This window comes from Pezoporus occidentalis, unplaced genomic scaffold (assembly GCF_034315485.1).
Source record: "Pezoporus occidentalis ecotype Australia unplaced genomic scaffold, CSIRO_AGI_Poc_V1 ctg91, whole genome shotgun sequence".
In the NCBI taxonomy this organism is placed as follows: domain Eukaryota; kingdom Metazoa; phylum Chordata; class Aves; order Psittaciformes; family Psittacidae; genus Pezoporus; species Pezoporus occidentalis.
The window spans coordinates 1,272,506-1,291,354 of record NW_026916273.1 but is presented as its reverse complement, the minus strand read 5'-3'; the positions used below and the strand labels follow the sequence as shown (position 1 = coordinate 1,291,354).

The 18,849-nt window shown below is 36.9% G+C and overlaps 1 protein-coding gene across 4 annotated transcripts in view; it reads left to right on the top strand.

Moving 5' to 3' along the window:
- Positions 1-3,795: 3,795 nt before the first annotated feature.
- GABRG2 (gamma-aminobutyric acid type A receptor subunit gamma2) overlaps positions 3,796-18,849 on the top strand; it is a 66,877-nt gene continuing 51,823 nt past the window's right edge. Inside the window, exon 1 of one of the 4 annotated variants that reach the window (XM_062605332.1) lies at positions 3,796-4,658. In XM_062605332.1, the coding sequence (XP_062461316.1) occupies positions 4,552-4,658 (107 nt within the window). In that variant the 5' untranslated portion in view covers positions 3,796-4,551. The remainder of the gene's footprint in view (positions 4,659-18,849) is intronic. The other 3 variants (XM_062605331.1, XM_062605330.1, XM_062605329.1) reach the window with 3 other exon arrangements.

Sequence of the window (18,849 nt, the reverse complement as noted above, 5' to 3'; positions counted from 1 at the left end):
CCTTAGTCTAGCACTAAGGAATGTAATTTCTATTTGGCTCACCACCATACCAATCCTTCACAAAATGTTTGCATTTTGTGCACATGAATTAAAAGAGAACCAGAGATCTAGGTCTTCTAAATGAGAGGTCCATCCACAGACCCCTGAGCTGGCAGTAAGTACTCAGACCTGACAGCTCCTGCTCCAGTACAAAATTTTCTTTATGAGTGAGATAATAAACTAATAGGAAAACACACACATGCTCCCATACACAACCACAAACATATATGTACATCAATAAATGTACAAAACCATGTACAAAAGATTTCTTCTTTTGATTGCATGAAATCCTAGAATTCCATCTAAGACATATACTGGATGTTCTTTTCCTCAGGAATTCAGTATTGAGGTATTTCACCAAGGCTAGAATATGCTGAGAGAATTTTGGAGGAAACCAAAATGTTACCAATGTTAATATTAGTACTATAAAATCTGTATTTATATATAGCTTTAAATGAACTATTTTTTAAGGTCTGTGGATTAATGCAGTTCTAAAGTGTTTTTTTATAACTAGGATATTTCATTACTGGATAAAAATAATTTGAAACTTCTAATGTATATTCAAAGCATCAAAAAATTACTTGATATGCAACGAACAGCCTCCTAAAACATCAGTAGACAATTTAGCTACATAAATCTTTCCTTCTTGTATCTTTAAGAAACCATCCCTAACATGACCCATAAAACCTAGTTACCTCTTACCCAAATTTTATGCCACTTGAGAGAGAGTGAAATTGGCATTTTATTTTTGGTTGGAATTTTGGTTTGTTTTATTTTGTTTAGGGTTTTTTGTCTAAAGCAACACGAGGAATTACAAGCTGAAACAGAAGAACTTCCAGATATGAACTTGTGATAAAAGAAAAACAAAGCACTCTTTTCTGTGGGTAAGTTGAATGTATGTGACATTGTCAGTCCTTTTTTTTTGTTTGTTTTACTTTACCTTTTATAATACTTCTATTTTCACATTTGCTTTTTTCAAACATATCTTTTTTTCCTCTTTGTTAAAGTATGATGCAATATCTGATCTGAAGGAAAAATAATTTTAGAGTAAGGAACAGCCATGTTTTCTTTGGGCTTAAAGATAACACCTAGGGAAATCAGCGGAAGCTGAGAGCCTCCTTGTAAATTGCACAAGCTGTCAACCAAAGTATATTAAGATACCCTCGTGAATATTATTCTGGTTTGGTATAGATTGCAAGTTTTTGGAACAATTACCTCTTTGTTTAATTATTATTCATAGCTCATTTTTTCCATAAAAAACTTTAAGTCATTTGTTGTGAAGATAGCACTTTTTTTTCTCAGGGGCAAATTACTATCTGGAATTGGTTTATCACACTAAACGTGCCAGGAAAACATTTCACACTAGGCAGTGTCCTCATGTAAACTTGGTCCTTTGTGACAATTTATTATGATGGAATTTTAAGATAGCTGTCTGATCTGAGCTTCAAAGACAACATGTGTTTAAATAGACAACAGCCTACTGAATTTCTGTTTTCTGTAGCACTTATATCTGCTACAGATAAACTTTTTTTTTCTCCCAGCAAAGGTTATCATCATGACCAGAAATGAAAATACTGAAATACATTAAGCATAGAACCTGGTTTTGATTTCTCTTCCTTCAGGGCAAGGTTACAAAGACCTGCAAGGACAGTTTTGCATTTGAAATTACTTACAGCCAACACTGTTATTGCTTGATTATTGGTGGATACATTTAAAGTATTTTGGTCAAGTGCTCTGATACCCAAATGATGTTACCTCTTATGTTTACTATCTAGGAGCACTAAAAAACCTGCCTTGGCCTTTCTGTGGTCCACTGACTGCAATCAGAGTCTGAAGACCCTAATTCCCTCTACTTAAGTCAGTGCCTAAATGTCAGTTGTACACATGTGAAAATAAAATTAAGGTAGATGCATCTGACATGAAAAAACGATCATAAAATGGTGATTCAAGTTTTAATATGCAGAACAGTCTACACAGTCTTCAGTTTATGCTTGTCCATCAAAACCTACTGATATATTCAGAATGTGAATAGATGGCACAGCTAATAAAATACCTACAGAAACAACAGTATCAATGACCCATGTCTCTGTACATCTTAATGAACTCTAAGAAAGATTGGCACTACAGTATCTAACTCCTTTTGACATACCCTTTAAGTGACGGAAACCTAGAAAAAACCTCTTTAGATTTGACACCAGCAAGCTTTTCTTCTATTGCAGCCCCCTTCCCTCTCAACAAGGGTAACGAGCTGAACCTCTCAAGACAAAGTGTATAACAATTTTGTAGGAAGTCCAGCAACCATTCTCAGACAAGAAGGATGTGAAACATTTTGCTATGGGACAAATTTCAGGAAATAAAGTGCAGTGTAAAGCTGCTAAAATACAGCAGACATAGTTGTTAATACATAGTTAATACAATAACTATTTGAACAGTTCAAATTCTTAGCTGTCAACAATCTTGATTCCTTCATCAAAATATAGACAGCATTTTTAACTTTCAAGGAATGTTTTGATAACTGATATGAGAGATTACAGCAACAACACCACAAAAGTTTCATGTTAAGAGCTAATGAAGTGAACCATGAGCAAACATTGATGTTTGAATATGCATGCACACAGATACATATACTGAGAGAGATAGAGGGAGAGCATGTGGAATATTTTACACCTTTTCATCTCTGGAGTGGCTGTACTGAAAGACAAGTTAGTGAAGTGACTTAATTAAGATTAGGACCCTTGACTGGAAATATTAAGAACCAGGTTCATAACTTGTCATTTGTTTGGAAACACTGATAAAAATTCAGTGACATCATTAGACATGGACCCAAATAATCACAGAACTGTCTGTCTAGGGGGCAAGACATATTTCATTCAACTGATAATATTGATCTATTGCTTATTGCTGTACTAAAATATATTGGTTTTGGAAATGGAAAAAAAAAAAAGCAGCTTGATGGCTGAGGGCTGGATCTAATTTTTTGATTATTTGGGAACTCAGCTACTGCCACTATCTATTTTTGATTGATAAAGTTCAGATTGGTTTGGGTATTGGCAGGTTTGAGCAGGATCCGTGTGTCAAATTTAGTTTAGACTACATCCAGTCCAGAGGTAAATTTTGATGCTTTAATTCTATTTAGGACCATTTCAGTTTCTCTCCATTTAAGTGTTCTTTAGAAAAATTATTTTTTATTTCTCTCTTGAGTTTTAGAAAGATGGGCTTTAAACTGAGCAATGTTGGGTCACATCTCCGAGGTCCTGATGGTTATGTTGGAACATCAGTCTTCTGCTTTATAAAACAGCATTGGGGAGGCTTGATGCTCTCTGTATCTGCTTTGGTTTTGGCAGAAAAAAAATTTGTGAGATTAAAAAAAAATAGTTGTATCTCATACAGCTATTTTAGACTGAGGTGCTCTTACATTGTGAAATCATGGAATTACCTGAAGTTTTTACTTCACTAGTAGCTGCTAAACTGCATTTTTGGACAAAGGAACTTGGGATTCTGGTTCCAGAATTTGGCAACATCCAGCTCTTATAGTCATTTAGTGTTTCCCCTTTGGCCAGGAAGCATTTCCTGTGTCTCTGTAGCCTGGTTTTATTAGGGGGAGGGGAGATAAAAGCCTTGCATATTCCCCCTAATCCTATCACACGCTAAATCGCCTCATTCATATTGACTCCACCAATGCTGCTTTCACCATTTCCTGAGTTACTTAGCAACAACCATCCCTCCCTTTTCCACTCCCCCATCCATCCTTTCATTTCCCCCCCCCACCTTTGCAATCACGATTTCCAGGCTGTTTAGAAAAATGAGGATGCTCAGCAGCATAGGGCAAGCTTTTCCTTCCAACTTCCCTTTTTATGCCTGCCAAATCCTTCTCGCCTCCAAAATGAAAATCCAGGCTGCCTGCATATGTGTAATCAAAGGTTAAAAAGCACCCCGGCTGACACCACGCATGTGTTAATCTGTGCTGCAGCAGAGTGCATCATTTCCACTTTGACCTCAGAGTTAATCTGCATTCAGGCAGAAGCTCCATTGCTTTATTCTTTCTTTTTTTTTCCTCTCATTTACTCTTTCTATTGCTTGATCGGATTTCATTGCATGTGTTTGAGTGGTTCTGTAAATGTCTGCATGTGTATGTGTTTCTTCTTTTCCTTGACTGCTTTTATTCTGTGAGTGTCCGTGATTTTGCTGTTTGGTCGTTGTGGGCTGTTTTTTTTTTCCCCTTTTTTTCCCAATTATATTATTCCTCTAGACTTGGAAGCTGCTGCCTGCTGCCTGAGCTGACGTTTTCTGATTATATCTGCAAAGGGCTTCTGCAGATCTAATTTCTGTCTCCCTGCATATTAATTCCCGCAGCTGGGCGCAATGTATCATCCCACTGACGGGACCTGGTAGGGAGGGGGGCAGAACCACTACCAAAAAAAAAAAATAAAGAAGGGGACGGATCCATCTGCAACCGAGAGGAAAGGGGAAAAAAACTTGGTTGGGGGGGGGGGGGGAGGGAGAGAAAAAGAGATGATTCCTTCAAATCCAACAAGCCCGGGGAGCACTGCATTCTTGAATCCTGCATTTTCGCTCAAAATGATGGTGTGGGCACTTCTGTTCCTCTCTCTCATCCAGTGGTAAGATGTGCTTTCTGATTCTGTTGGGAGGGGTGGGGGGGAGAGGGAGGGCTGGGGGGTGAAGAATCTGTTTGCAAATTTGCAGAGCTGTGTGAGAATGCCGGAGGTTTGGATCGTGGCATTACATTCGTCTATCTCCTAGCAGCTGAGATCTTACAATGTTTTATTTCTCTTACAATTGTTGTCGCTCTGAAATGCACAGGGAGGGTAAGCGGCGGGAGTGCATGTATGATGGTGGTACATGCCGGGTTTCTCATAGAATTTGATGCCATATTACTGAAGCCTTTTATCGCTGATTTACTGTTTGATACCGTGCATGGAGTTATAATACAGCTGTGTTCTGAGGGTAGAATGTCCGTGCATTTTTGCTTGTTTGCACCTAAGCAGCCACATCATGGCTGTGCCCGGCTGCGGGATCCGAGGCATCACTCACTCCCTCGGGAAGGAGCCAGTGCAGGGATCCAGGGCCAAGGACAGAGATGCGGTTCCCTGCACAAGCCGCCAAGGCAGGCAGAAGGGCTGCCTGTATTTCCCCTTTACAGAAGTGTTTTTAATGCTGGTGGAACAAGCAATGGGATATAATAGTGTTCACTGATTGTATGAGACAAACGTTTACCACAGCATTCACCCCCCCACTGACACATGTACTGGTTGAAGACAACTTGTGCATGCTGCATATGTGTATGTATACAGAGATGTAAAGAAGTAAAAATCTTAACAGCAAAGGAAGAAGGAGTTTATATGTGGATGAGTAGAAAGTGGAGGGGGAAGTGAGTGCTGCTGCAGTGCCAAGCACTACGCTGAACCATAACTGCAAAAATCTGTGGACTGTGCATTTAGCAGGTTAGATGAGAAAGTAGCACTGCATCACAAAGTACCTGGCCTTTCATGTGCCATATCCTCGCAGCTGTGTAAACCATGTTGCCATTGATACACCAGCAAAGTTAGTGCCCACTCTCTTTTACACTATTAATGCTGTACTGACGTAGACTCACTCCTCATTCAAATTTACCTTTTCCCTTCTCCCCTCCTTTTATCTGGACACTACCATACTAGAAAGTGGGTTCTTTCTGTTTGCTTTTTTGTTTGTTTGTTTGTTTAAGAAATATCAGACTTTGCAGCTCCAGTGGTAGGATTTTGTTTCTAAGCAAAATAAATAGGCCGAAATTATTGGCCAGGGAAATTAAAAGTTGCTGGGTTTTAGAATAACTTTCTTCATGCAAAAAGAACTTTGTGAAGAATTCCTGTGAAAAGAAACTTAAAATGGTTGAAAATGGAGTAGAAAGTGAAATAAAACTTGGTGAGACTACCCTGATTGATACTTTTGAGGGATGCTTTGTTACTGGGAGTAAGGTGCAAGGTGTCTCTGATCCTTACAGAATTGTTTATGATTACCATGTGAATACAGCAATGAAAAATAAGCTTTGACAGGATCTCATGAACAGAGTCTCAGATTATTTTGACATAAAGCTTCCACTAAAATAATCCCAGATATTTATGTTAACACACTTCCTTCTTTTCACTCATCTTTCAGAATAACATAGCCTGAGAGGAATTTTGCCAAAACTATTTCATAAGCTTTAAAAGAAACTTCATAATGCAAATTAAAGTTTCATCTCAGCAAAATGTTCTGTTTTCTGGTCAAAGCCATCTGATAGCCAAGATGGTTTCCTCTGACAGCTTCCTGACCTGATAATTTTAAAGAATAAATAACAGATAAAGAAACAAATTTAACAAGTTACAAGTAAAAGGGAAAATTATCCTTAGTGCTTTAAAAAAATATTTTAAATAATTCAACATGATTTTAGATCTAATAGTCAGGACACTTTTCTCCTACTTTTACAGAAAGAACCTTACTATTAGTCTTGGAAACTCATGGACCCAAACAGAGTTACAGAACTGAGCTTAGATACTATTTATTCATAGCCTGGATGAAAGATTTTCTTTGCTAAAAACACATCTAACACTTCATAAGGAGGGGAACAGCTTTTGTATTATCTTGGACACAGAAATTCTGAAAAGCCAATGCAACTGAACATTAACACATATACTCTATGTTATGCAGATAAATAAATGTGGTGACATCAATCAGAAAACACATGAAAGTTAAAGTATTTGCAGAATCTGATCAAAGTAATGGAGTGCATAAAAGCGGATTACCAATATTGTAACTAATATTAATAAATAAGAAACCACTATTAATAAAAAAACTATGTAGAAAAATTAATTGTTATGCAATTGTTGATATTTAAAAGATTGAAGAAAGAAAGAGAAGTTAAGACATCATTCAGACAGTAATGGAATTAGCTAAAATTCTGGCATTGACTTCAGCAAACTACGATCTGAATGAGTTCAGAACAAATGTCATATTACAGATCTGCAGTCTTTTACCTTCACAATATTTTTATGAAGTAGTTTTAATCACATGCACAGAATGCACCCTTACAATTCTGCACACTAAAGTTTTAGGAAGTGCTTTTTTCCAGTTTGTTTCTTGACATTCATAACCGTGCTGCAAACTTATTGCATAAAGTTCCCCCATCATCTTATCAGTAAGACTAGCACAGTAGCATTGCAGCCCCTCATATTGGCTGAAGGCGCGGGTCAGTGAAAATGAGTCAAACCAAACTCCAAATTTCTAAAAACTGTGCAATCTTGGGATTGAGAAACACTTTTGAAAGGTAAATAAAATAGGTTGATATTCGTACACTTCCATATGGAGTTTTATTGGAAGTAATTATTTGATTACACTTATCTCACATAACAGGTAATTAACATGTTCCATGTAATAGAGCTCACTTGTCAGCAAAGTTTCAAATAGATTTAGTTACTTTCTGCACATTATTTACATACAGATTTTATTAGTTAGTTTTGCACAGTCCTCAGCTTTAAAGAATTGTCAGTAAAAATCCCAGGAACACATCACAAAGTCATGTCCAGACGTGAAATGCTGGACACTAGCTACTTTTCTTTTTTCACTTGTTAGTGCCCAAGCAGTGTCATGGCAACGTTTCTATGTTGCAACTAGATACCTAAACCTGAAAACTCTCAAGAGTTTCATTTCAGCACTGAAATAGTTTGGTTTATATGTGAATATATGTATTTTTAGTAGTAAATTACCAAACTTGAGAGTAAATAAACTTGTTTTGCTCTTGTAAAGCACTTAGCAGTGTCAGTTGGGTTTTTGCACTGTATGGCAAGTGATGCAATAACAATGATTAAAAGGGGCATGATAAGTGATATACTAACAAAGATTAAAAGGGGCATGAATATCCCTAAGCTGAACAGTCATTTAGAATTACTGTAAAGCTAGCTAACATCAGTTTGCTATCAATCCTGCAACTGTAGTCATTCCTACACTAGCTTCCAATACTTTCATACAGTGTCTACCACTAATATTAAGTCAGAGGTCACTTGGAGCATTACTGGAAGAAGATGTTGCTCAGCAAGAGACCATTTCTCAGCTAAGATGGAATGGTCCTTTGTAGAGAAGTGTCATGACAGAAGATGTGAATCTAGGTGTTGTTAAATTATGACTTTAACCTTGCCTATGATACTATGAAATCAAATATTTAGTGCTGACTGGCCTATATACCACAGTGTTTGTTTCAGCAGAGCTGAGGCTGTATGGATGTACAGCCTGGATGAAGCTGTAAGAAGCTGCACTCAACTTGAACATTTCAGGGGTAGCAAGGAGGGTGAGACTGCCTTTTAATTTTTCATAGCCATGCTGTATTCCTGACTGCTATCAGCTGCAACGGTGGGATAGGAACTTGGAATAAATAGCATTGTAATAAAAAGACTACCAAACCCATGGATCTTAAGTAGATTTGAACGATTCAATAAAATTCTCCCTATCTCATTATTAATAACTTGATAGTGTAGGAAAGATTATAGACATTGTTTTCTTACTTGCAATTACATAATGATTTGGAAATGCAGTTTAAGCCCTTTAACTAGCATCTGCTTTGGTAACTAAACCACCTAGCCCTAATACATACCAAAATTCAGGTATTCCAAAATACTCTAACGAATGCACAAAGTGATGTTGGAAAGTTTTTCAGAAAGTTTGAATCTTTGAAAATCCAAGAAGTGAAACTTGCTAATAAAGAAACTTCTATAATCTAACTACACTAAAAACAGTTTAGGAAATTAATATACTATCCTAATGTAATATTTCCCACGTGATTCATATTATATGTGCTATTCACAGCCATACAAATCACGCTTATGGGTCTTGACCGTAAACTGTTCATGACTAGGGCTGATCTAGCGAAATATCCTGCTGATTTGGATTTGGATTGTGGTCACATTGTTTCCTCTTTATGCTACATTTGCTCTATTGGCACATGTTGAGAAACTCAATAATAGTTTCACAAAATTTTTAAAGGTAAGAAGGCTCTGACAGGATTGAACAGATGAAGGCAAAAGCAAATACCTGGTCAAAGGAAACTTATTCCAAGTCTTAGACCCAGTACAATTAAATTCTCATATACTTAAGTAATGGCCAGCACTTTCTGCAACAAAAAACTGATCTGTAAATTGAAAGCATGAATTATTAAAGGATTAGATAAAGCATTAGACACAGATGAGCAATAACTTGCACATGCTTATAGAAAGTTGGGTTTCTTTTCCTCTCATTCTGCCTCTGATGCCTGCTTAGACTGTATCTGTTCTGATAGCACAGTGCCTTGTAGAGATACGTTCAAGTAAGTTCCACAGCAGAGGCAGTTTTGAGGGCAGTACCTCTCTCTGATAGGCACTGTCCTGCACTGTGGTAATGCACCAGCTCATTTGAAGCTCACTCAGTACCCTGCAGCCTTTCCCTTGTTATTTTCAGCCACTCCAGCAATAAAGATTCAATATATACCTAGACACAAAGATTCTATTAGGGTGGTCATCTGATTATTTCTTTTTATATTCAACAGAATAGCTAGAGTGTACTGTGGTTCTCCACTGGTACAGTCTGAACTGCTGCTTTACAAACTATTTTACTGCAGCCCCACTCACAGTCTTATACAGAAAAAGATAGAGATTATCTGAGAGTGGCAGTGAAGAATACAATGCTAGCTGGGGGTTTGCTTAATATGAATTTGGGCATAGAAAATACCTATGTTAAAAAATAATTGACATAGGGATGTTAGAACTAAAGTGGGTTTTTTAAATGTTCATGCTTCACAGCTTATCAAGTGTTGCTCTTTTCTGATGAACACACATTGCAATACAAATTCCTTTTAACAGTAACTGTAAGATTTGATTGCCATTTTCCCAGTTATGTCTACTAAGAAATCAACACCCTATCCTACACCTAATGTGGAAAATCTCTGCAGTTTTAGAAATCTCCTCACTTTAGGCCTAGTTTTATCCTCTCAGTAATGCCTGACCCACTGCACTCAGTCTGTTGCTGAGGGAAAGCCAGGACGTATACAGTATAAATTCTTACAGGTAGCTATGCATCCATGAATTAGAACTAGGAAATAACCCAAAGTCAAATTATAACTCAGTAAGAAACTTCAAGAGGTGTTTCATACACTGCATGCTGCCTCTTCTTGCAGAAAGCTCTCAACCTACATTCCAGCTAACTGATTTACAACACCTCTGAACACCTTTTTATCTTCATTCCTTCTCTTTTATTCTGCATAGAAGATCAGCTTAAACTTTACACTCCATCCCACAGACTACAACGCAAATTGATCTTCAGTGGCACATGGGTCTTGTCCTGGCCCTCTGGACATAAATGAATTTCTCCATTCAAGAACAGAGCGTATTTTCTGTGAATGGAAGTTCTGAATATGAACTAGGGAGGCTTTGTACCACTAAGAGAAAGCAACATGTTTATTTATCTCATTTTAGAAAAGATATGACAACTGAAGGTAAACATAGATGTCCAGGTAACTTCACTGGAAGTGGAAGTACTCTTCTGGGCTCAAAGGTGAGGCTCTTAGAACAAGATACATTCATTCGATGATGAAGAAAAAGACTGCGAATATATCAGGAAAGGACCACAAACTGGTGAAAAAAAGAAAAAAAAAAAAAAGAGGCCATCACCATAGTCAGATAACTATAATTATTACTATGTAAGGAAAAGTCTATTTCATAGAATGAAAACAAACACGTTGAGCACTAATGAAATTAGAGACTACAACTGCCTCTAGTGGATATATCTAAAGCAGAAAAAAAATCTTGAAGTGTTCTTTTAGTTTAAATATGAGAAGGAAAGAGCAGAAAGTGTCTATTTTAAATGCACTGATTTTTTACCAGCAGGGTCCAAATTCACCTAGTGCATACACCTATAGAGGTGTGTTTTTGCTTCAGACATTTTATTTAGGTGAGCTCCTGGCTCAGAAGAACTCAAGTTCAGCATGTTGAAGCTTTGCTGTTGTTTGAATTGGGTCCAATTTTTTATTTGTGATGTCCATAAGTAACCTGTTTGCTTGATTCTTCCAATTACGAAGAAATTGAGCTTTGCACTAAGCCAGAAGGTGGAGAAAACCACATTTAGTTTTATCTTTGGAAAAAAAAATTAATATCACTTGCTTTTAAACTTGTCATATGAAGTGGCTGGAAAATCATTTATATCAGTATGTGTAACCATCTCCTTCAATGTGAGAAATTCACAAAAAACTTGAAAAAATATCTTTTTTCTTTTTTCATCCATATGAAAAAAGATTAGGAAGTGGGACATAGTGGATATATATTTTCACAAGTCCCAGCACCTGCAAAATGACTGAGAGAAACTGAGGTAAAAACAGGGAGAAGGTGGTAGGTTGAAGAAATCTGTTGAGAGAACACAGAGTATAACATCTAGTAGGATTCTGGGGTATTTGTATAGTTCAGACAGGAAGTTAATATGCGAGTCTTGTGAGACTGAATACCGGGTATTCAGTCTGACACACAGTGATATCCTCTTATTTATATAGCCGAGTAATATTTTTAACACAACTACTGTCAAAAAGAAAGAAAAAATAAGGAGGCAATGCTGCTGAAAACCATCAGCGACTGCATAAGTAAAAGAGAATTGTAGCAAACACCTTCTCATGTGAATGACTACCTCAGCTGCATCATGTTTTTTCATGTGATGTCCTAAGCAACACAGAAAAAGTTGACTACAGCAGCACTACTTGTTTTCTCTTACATAAAGAGTGTAGAGCACCCAATGAAATCATCATTGGCTGCCTGAAAACTTACAAAAATGGTTTCCTTTCTAATCAGTGAGGTAATACAGAGCCCAATAAATCATTTGGATTCAAAAAGAAGAAAAATACTTCAAAGTCCATTAAACTCAGAGGTAACACTTCCTTACAGGAAATCTCTAACTGCATGCTTCTGGAACTGAAGAGATTTTACAAGGGAAGCATCATTGTATTCTTACCCAGATCTTTTGCCCTTATCTTCTGCTACTGGCACCTGCCAGATTCAAAATACAATATATAGCTGATGTGACCCAGAGCAATCATCAGATTAAGATTACTGCAAAGTGGTAGCAGATAATAGAACTTCAGTAATTTATACAAAAATCTCACTGGAAGAAATTAATATCTTTAAAGAAGAAAATCACTAATGTGTAACTCAGATTTTCTTATCTACAGGATTGGTTCTATTTTTCTAGATTTAGTGGAAGGACATTTTCACACATGCTCGGTAAAGTACAACACAATGCGTAGGCCTAGCTGTGAAATCTGGCCATTGTATATGAGACTAAATATTACTCTTAACAAGAAAGAACTTTCATCTGTTCTCAGACAGCCAGCAAAACATTAAAGTAATAACATTTTTATAAAATCTAAGCAAACATATATATATATTATTACCAGAAATAAAACATGAACACACAAAAATAAACAATTTAAACAAAATGAAGGATAATAATGGGCATTTCAAAAGAATGAAATGAGAAGATACCTCCTTTTTATGCTTGCATTAGCTCTTTCTAAATGATGCAGGTAATCATGTTTGGAATTACATTTTTTACTGAATGCCATCTTGTACTTTGGTGACAACCCTTGAGATAAAAGGTTAGCTTTTTTCTGAGCTCTTTGTTATCTTAAGCTTATGAACATTCCATGTTCTACAGAAAAATACCTATCGTTCTATACAGTGATAAGAAATGCATCTTAAAGGGGATCTTATGCATACTCAAAATAACATTCTGACAAAATTCACTGAAAAACAGTGGGTGATATGGTAAAATGACTGTTTTCTTTCAATACTGACTCAATGTTATGTTGTGGAACACAAATAGCATGTTCTGGTCAAATGAAGCTTTTGTTAATCTGTAGTAAGATATCTTCAGAGCTAAATAGAAATCTGCCTACTGCAACAGATTGAGGATTATCTAGTGAATTCCACTTTCATCTAATTCCCTTAGATTATTTTTCAAGAGAGATAAAAAAAGATAGCAAGAGAAAGAATGAGAAAGAGAACAATTAATAAGATAATGCTAGAAAGCCTTACTAAACTAATCAATCAATAATCAATGTATTATTCATTATATTATTATTATTATTATTCAATATATTATTATTAAGTGATAATGCACTTCTAGGACCTACTGATCCATGCAAAGTTTTGACAAAGCTGGAGAAAGAATGCCATCAAAACAGAATGAATTACACTCAGAATGGTCAGATAAAGTGATCAGTCATCTCCTGCCCATTTCACATACACACTATGAAAGGGTAGTATAGGATGTACTCTGCTTTCCCTCTCCAAAAACTGATGAAGACACAAAAGACATCACACTGTGGATTCACACTAAGAAGGCTTCAATCAGGTGTACAGCACATTCTGATGCAGGCAGGGGAGAACAGTTCATCAAAGAGTCTGCAAACATCTTTCCCCTTCTGATCTCCTGAACAACATCTTTAGTTTCTTCTTTTATAGACCTAAACGCCATTCTTCCAAAATTTAGGCATTCAAGTTGCCTCTGTGTGCAGAAAAGTAATCACTTGATCGAAAACCATTCAATAATCTAATTCTATGTGTAGATCATTAGCTCATACTTATTTGTGGTCATGGCCAGTTGTGAAACCATTGCTCAGACAGATGCCATACCAAAGGCAAACAGAACACAAATGTCAGTGAATGAAGAATGCCACCAAATATTTGACATATAATTAAAACTACAGTCAGCTTGTACAGTCACCTTATACAGATTAATAGCTCTGTTAGCTCTTATAGAGTTACTTAATACAGAGAGTAAGGACTTTAGCTATGAGTTCAGAAAAGCTGTACAATTCCTGTGAGAAGGAGGCAGAACCGAAGGAGATGTGGAAGTGAATTGTGAAGGCTGGAATCATGCAGCATTTTTAATGCAGTGACAAGTAGCCTGCTATTACTTAGAATAGAAAACCAGGGATTCAAAAAGATGAGTTATGATCAAATTAACAAAGATGACAAATGCAAGGCAGCATTTTAGATGAAGTGATGAGAGTGTATATGTTTTGGAAGTTAAAGGCCAGGGACATGCCACATTGAAATAAGAACACAGGTTAGAAAGCTGGTAGTAGCTGTTAGTTATGTAGCAAAAGGACAGAAGCAGTGACAATAACTTCCTTACTACTGTCTGGTCTTGCTGCAAAATGGCTTGGAAAAGCAGCTGAGACTTGTGATCCATGTAATGATATCCACACTGCCAAGTATTGTCTCAGTAGCTGAACTTGAAGACCTCAAAGACACCTGGCTTCTATATATATAACTGAAATGATGCACGTTGCTCGTGCAGCCTGTGAGGGCTATGAACCCAAGTATGTTTTAGTATTACAATTTTGTTTTGTACCATAGTAAAGAAATCACTATTTTCGTGGAAGGCAAAGGTTTGGAAGAGGGGAAGGTTAATGTGACACTTGGTAAAATACTTGGAAAACCTTAGAATATAATCACAAATATTGCTGGGTTTTTGCTGAACCAAAATAATTAATTATCAAAGACTACACTGTATCGAACAAACACACTGGATATTTGTAAGCTCTTTGGGACAAGAGCAATCAACATTACATTAATAATGGCTTTTTTTTTCATTTTAGTTTCCTAGTTTCTAAAGGAAATGCTAGAAAACTGTTTTAAAGACTTAAAGCATGCTTTAAGCTGCTTTAAAGACTTAAAGCATGCACTTAAAATGACTTAAAACCTCAATAAAGCTCTAATGCAGCACATGACATTAAAGTCACAACAAATCTTTAGGGCTAAATTCTTAACTTCCATGCCCAGTGTAACTAATGGGCCTCTTAATACCATTTTAAGAGGCAATGACGAACAGCATGAAAATATTTTTCTCTGTCACTGGTTACTGTGGTACTGATCTGCAACTCTGCATCCTTGACATCAAAGGCTGTAAAACTGAGACACCTCTAGTTCACAGAGGTGGGGACAGTGTTTCTTTCCTCTCACAACAGGCCACCACTGCCTCTAGAGAGAGTTCATTTCTCAGAAGTTATCAATTCCAAATTATTTGCTATTAATACCCAACCACTTTTACACCCACTTAATACACTTTAACCCCTCAATAGCCAATCACCTTTACCCTGGGTATACTTCTTAATATGGATTATTTCTATAATGAGTTCCAGAATTTACTATTCAGTCACCGAGGGAATAGATGTGTGAAAACAAACCCTATATAAATTTAATTTTAAAAGCGAATAGGAATAATTTTAGGCTTACAGATTTCAAAAAGTGGGTTTTATTATAAGCTTTGAAATAAAATTAATCTTTGGCCAGAAACCAAGAATTTTAGCTCACACGGTAACTTTGGAAAAGTTCTGAGTATGTGAAGGCTTTTGGAGAGTACTGGAAGATAAAATTGTTTCCAGCTTTAATTTTATGATATGCTAAGGGAGGGGGAAAAAAAGAGAAAGAGGAAACATATTATATCTGTAAAATCATTTCTTCTGTTATGGCCCCCAAAGTACTACCTCTTAATATCTCCATAGTAAATAAGCAGCAGAGGTGATTAAATTTAATGCAATATATATCCAGATTAAAAAATGAGAAACGTTTATCATCTGTACTTGTTACCTGCATACACAATGTTCAGACCTCCTCAATACAACAGTAATGAAAGGATTTAATGCAAAAAAGCAGAAGCTTAATAGTCAAATAATGTCCAGTCATAAATAGTACATATTTTAAATAGGGCTTCTCAGTTTATCTGCAAGAATTCCAAACAGCACGTATTTGTTTAACAGAGACATCATGTCTACATCTTGGGAAACAGGCTGAGGCAGCTAAACTGGGGTTCAATTCTGCAAGGTTTGAAGAATTCAAGCTGTCCTCCAGGAAAGCACTTTCACTTGTGTTTAAATGTTTACCAACACCAGGATCAGAATACTGAGCAGCTGGCAGGATGAAAAGCATAATCCTGGAAAATCTGACAGATATAAGCCAAAAACGCCAACACTTCCAGCAAGTGTATTCCAGCTATGTCGTCCCATCTAAATGATTTCACTGGTAATGTCTCCTGAAATACTATGGGGCTTGGAATAGCATCTGTTCTTTAACAAATTTAGAGGTATGTTTACCAAATCCCTAAGGGGTTCAGGAGGATAAAGCGCAAGCAGAAGTTTTGCTTCAGTGGTTTACAGTGGAATTTCTTCACATCAATACCCTGCCAGTTATTCTGCTTAAGTTTGTAGCTCATAAAAAGCTGCTGGAGCCACAGCAAGAGAAACTGAAGATGGATTTATCCATGTGTGAGATATGTTATGATAGGTAAAACATCTTCTTCCTTCCTTAGCTTCCACTCATGCTCCATTAGTTTTAGGGGTTTGTACTTTTCCCAGGTTTTCAGGTCTCCATCTTCACCTGATGGTTCTATCCAGCATCTGTTCAAGTCATGAAAAGACTCTTCCTGTTTTTAAGAAGTTCTGATTGCACAATTTGGATAAGATCCTCAAAGGACCAACAAAATCTCCGGAGCATCACGTTGTCTTCTCTGTACCTACAGAAAACGGGGTCTGAAACCACCTGCATTTTTCCAATTCATGTATTCTTAGTTACCATGGTGCTTTGTGCAGCTGCCCTAAATAACTTACAGATCTTGCCTGAGTGCTCACCATCAGTACAATCTCCATAAGTGACACCACATGTAGCTGGTGCTTATATCTCTTAAATAGAGCTCCCACAGCTGGGAATGGACTAATTCAAGATGACCCACTAACATCAGGTGGTAGCAGCTGCTTCTCACGGCTTGGCCTTGCATCGATTGACATTTAAAGCTTATTGCTGTCATGCCATGGTGGATGCTCCATAGAGCTCTGAGAAAGGACCAAGGAAGCCTGCTGGGGATCTGGCCTGAATATCTGGACATTTTGGTTTACATCTGAAACGCTCTCTGCAGCACATTTAATTTGATTTTGCCACAGCAGAGAGCTGCAGTGAAGATGAGGAGAAAAAGAAAATCCTCTTATATAATCTTTTGAGCTGAAGGAAAGAGTTTCACCTCTGTATGTCTTCTGTACTTTGTCTCATCCTCTGTAGTATCTTCTGCACTCTGTATTATTCCATTGCTAAGCATATTTTGAATCTCTAGTTATATGAGTCTACATCTCCTAGACCATAATGGGGTTTCTCCCCTTCAGGGATTCCAGAAATAAATTGGTAATAGGTGTACCTTATAAAGATGATTCCCAATGCAGTTTTTCAAAATAATGTTTTTGGAATAAGTTTATGACTACATCTACTGCTATTTCTGACCCTTGTAGCCAGTTTCACACATTAATCAAACCTACTCTTAGTTTCTGCTTCTACTTAGTTACTGTTCTGAATCTTGCCCTCTTTTTGAGTTATAAGACATCCATCTTTCTCCATCCCTGAATACCATCTACTTGTAAAATACATTTCTAGTAGCTTTCTCTTTAGAACTTTCTTTCCTTTTACAAAACCTAAACTTCTTTGATCATAATCAGAACAACGACAACTTACAAAATAAAATTCTACTATATTGATGAGAGAAAAAGTCAAAAAAGGTATGCCAAAATATTTCTGGAGGAAAAATGAAGTCTGGAAGATATGTGTTTGTATATGTGTGAAATGGAAATTGCTCCTATTTTCCTGGTGTTTTGACTAGCCTTAATAGTCACATTTAAATACAAGGGATGGAAAGATAGGCTTTGCAGTGATCATTATGCCTAGCCCACTCAAATGTCAAAAATTTCAGTACTAGGTAAATTTGCACGTTATGTGCTTTATATTTTATTTATGGGAGACTGGTTGAAATACCAAAAAGAGAGAAATAAGACAGTAAGTGAACCCATATGCAGTTTCTTCTCATTAAAATAAAGTTGCAGAATCACCACATTATTTATTAGTTAAAAACCATTAAAACAATTCACTGTATTTTAGAAAAACATTTTGAAGTTCTTTCATAAGAAGTTGAATATACTTCACAGTGAGATTTTCTTTCTATGGAACAGATATCAAAAGAACGTGTTTACAGCTTGTTCTGTACCCCGTTTTTCTTTTTGAAACTGCATTCCAACACGATTGTCATAGTGGGGTATAAACAGGAAATGAAGATGTGGCAGCTTTGCATCAATATTTACCTTGGAAGGCACGCTTGTGAAGTGCAGCATACAGCCCCACAGCACAGCATTGCCATTGCTAGCGACAGGCCATAACCTCCGCGCTGAGCTTGCAAGGCTCTGAACTTTTCCTGACCCAGCCACAGCTTTGGTTTCCTTGGCTTAGCTGCCACAGCAATTTCTCTAATTGAGCAGGCTCTATGGCTAATTTATTTGATTTTTTGTATGGTACATTCATAGCTTTTTATAGAGAATAGTAGCAAGCAGTGACTCTATGAAGAGTAAATTATGACATAATTATGTAGTGCAAAGAAATACAAGCCTACTTTGACAGCAGAGCTCTTGAGAAGTGAACACAGGATGAAGCACAGAGGGATAGAGGCATGGGGTGACACTGCCATTGAATAACTTTGTCTGGGTGTGTATTACAGCAGAGGCGCTGACAGTCCTTACCCAGAAGCTAGGAGTTTCCTGTGCCCCACAAAATTAAAGAGTCCCTGCCATGAAGCCATCCCTATAGTAACAACCACCAAGAAAAGTCCATCAGAATTCCACAACAAAATCAACATAGGCTATTTTATCAAAATAAATTCCCTAGGCAAAATTCCAGCACACTTGTTGACAATTTTCCTGCTCAGCTGACACAGAGACATTAGCTTGCCACTTATATT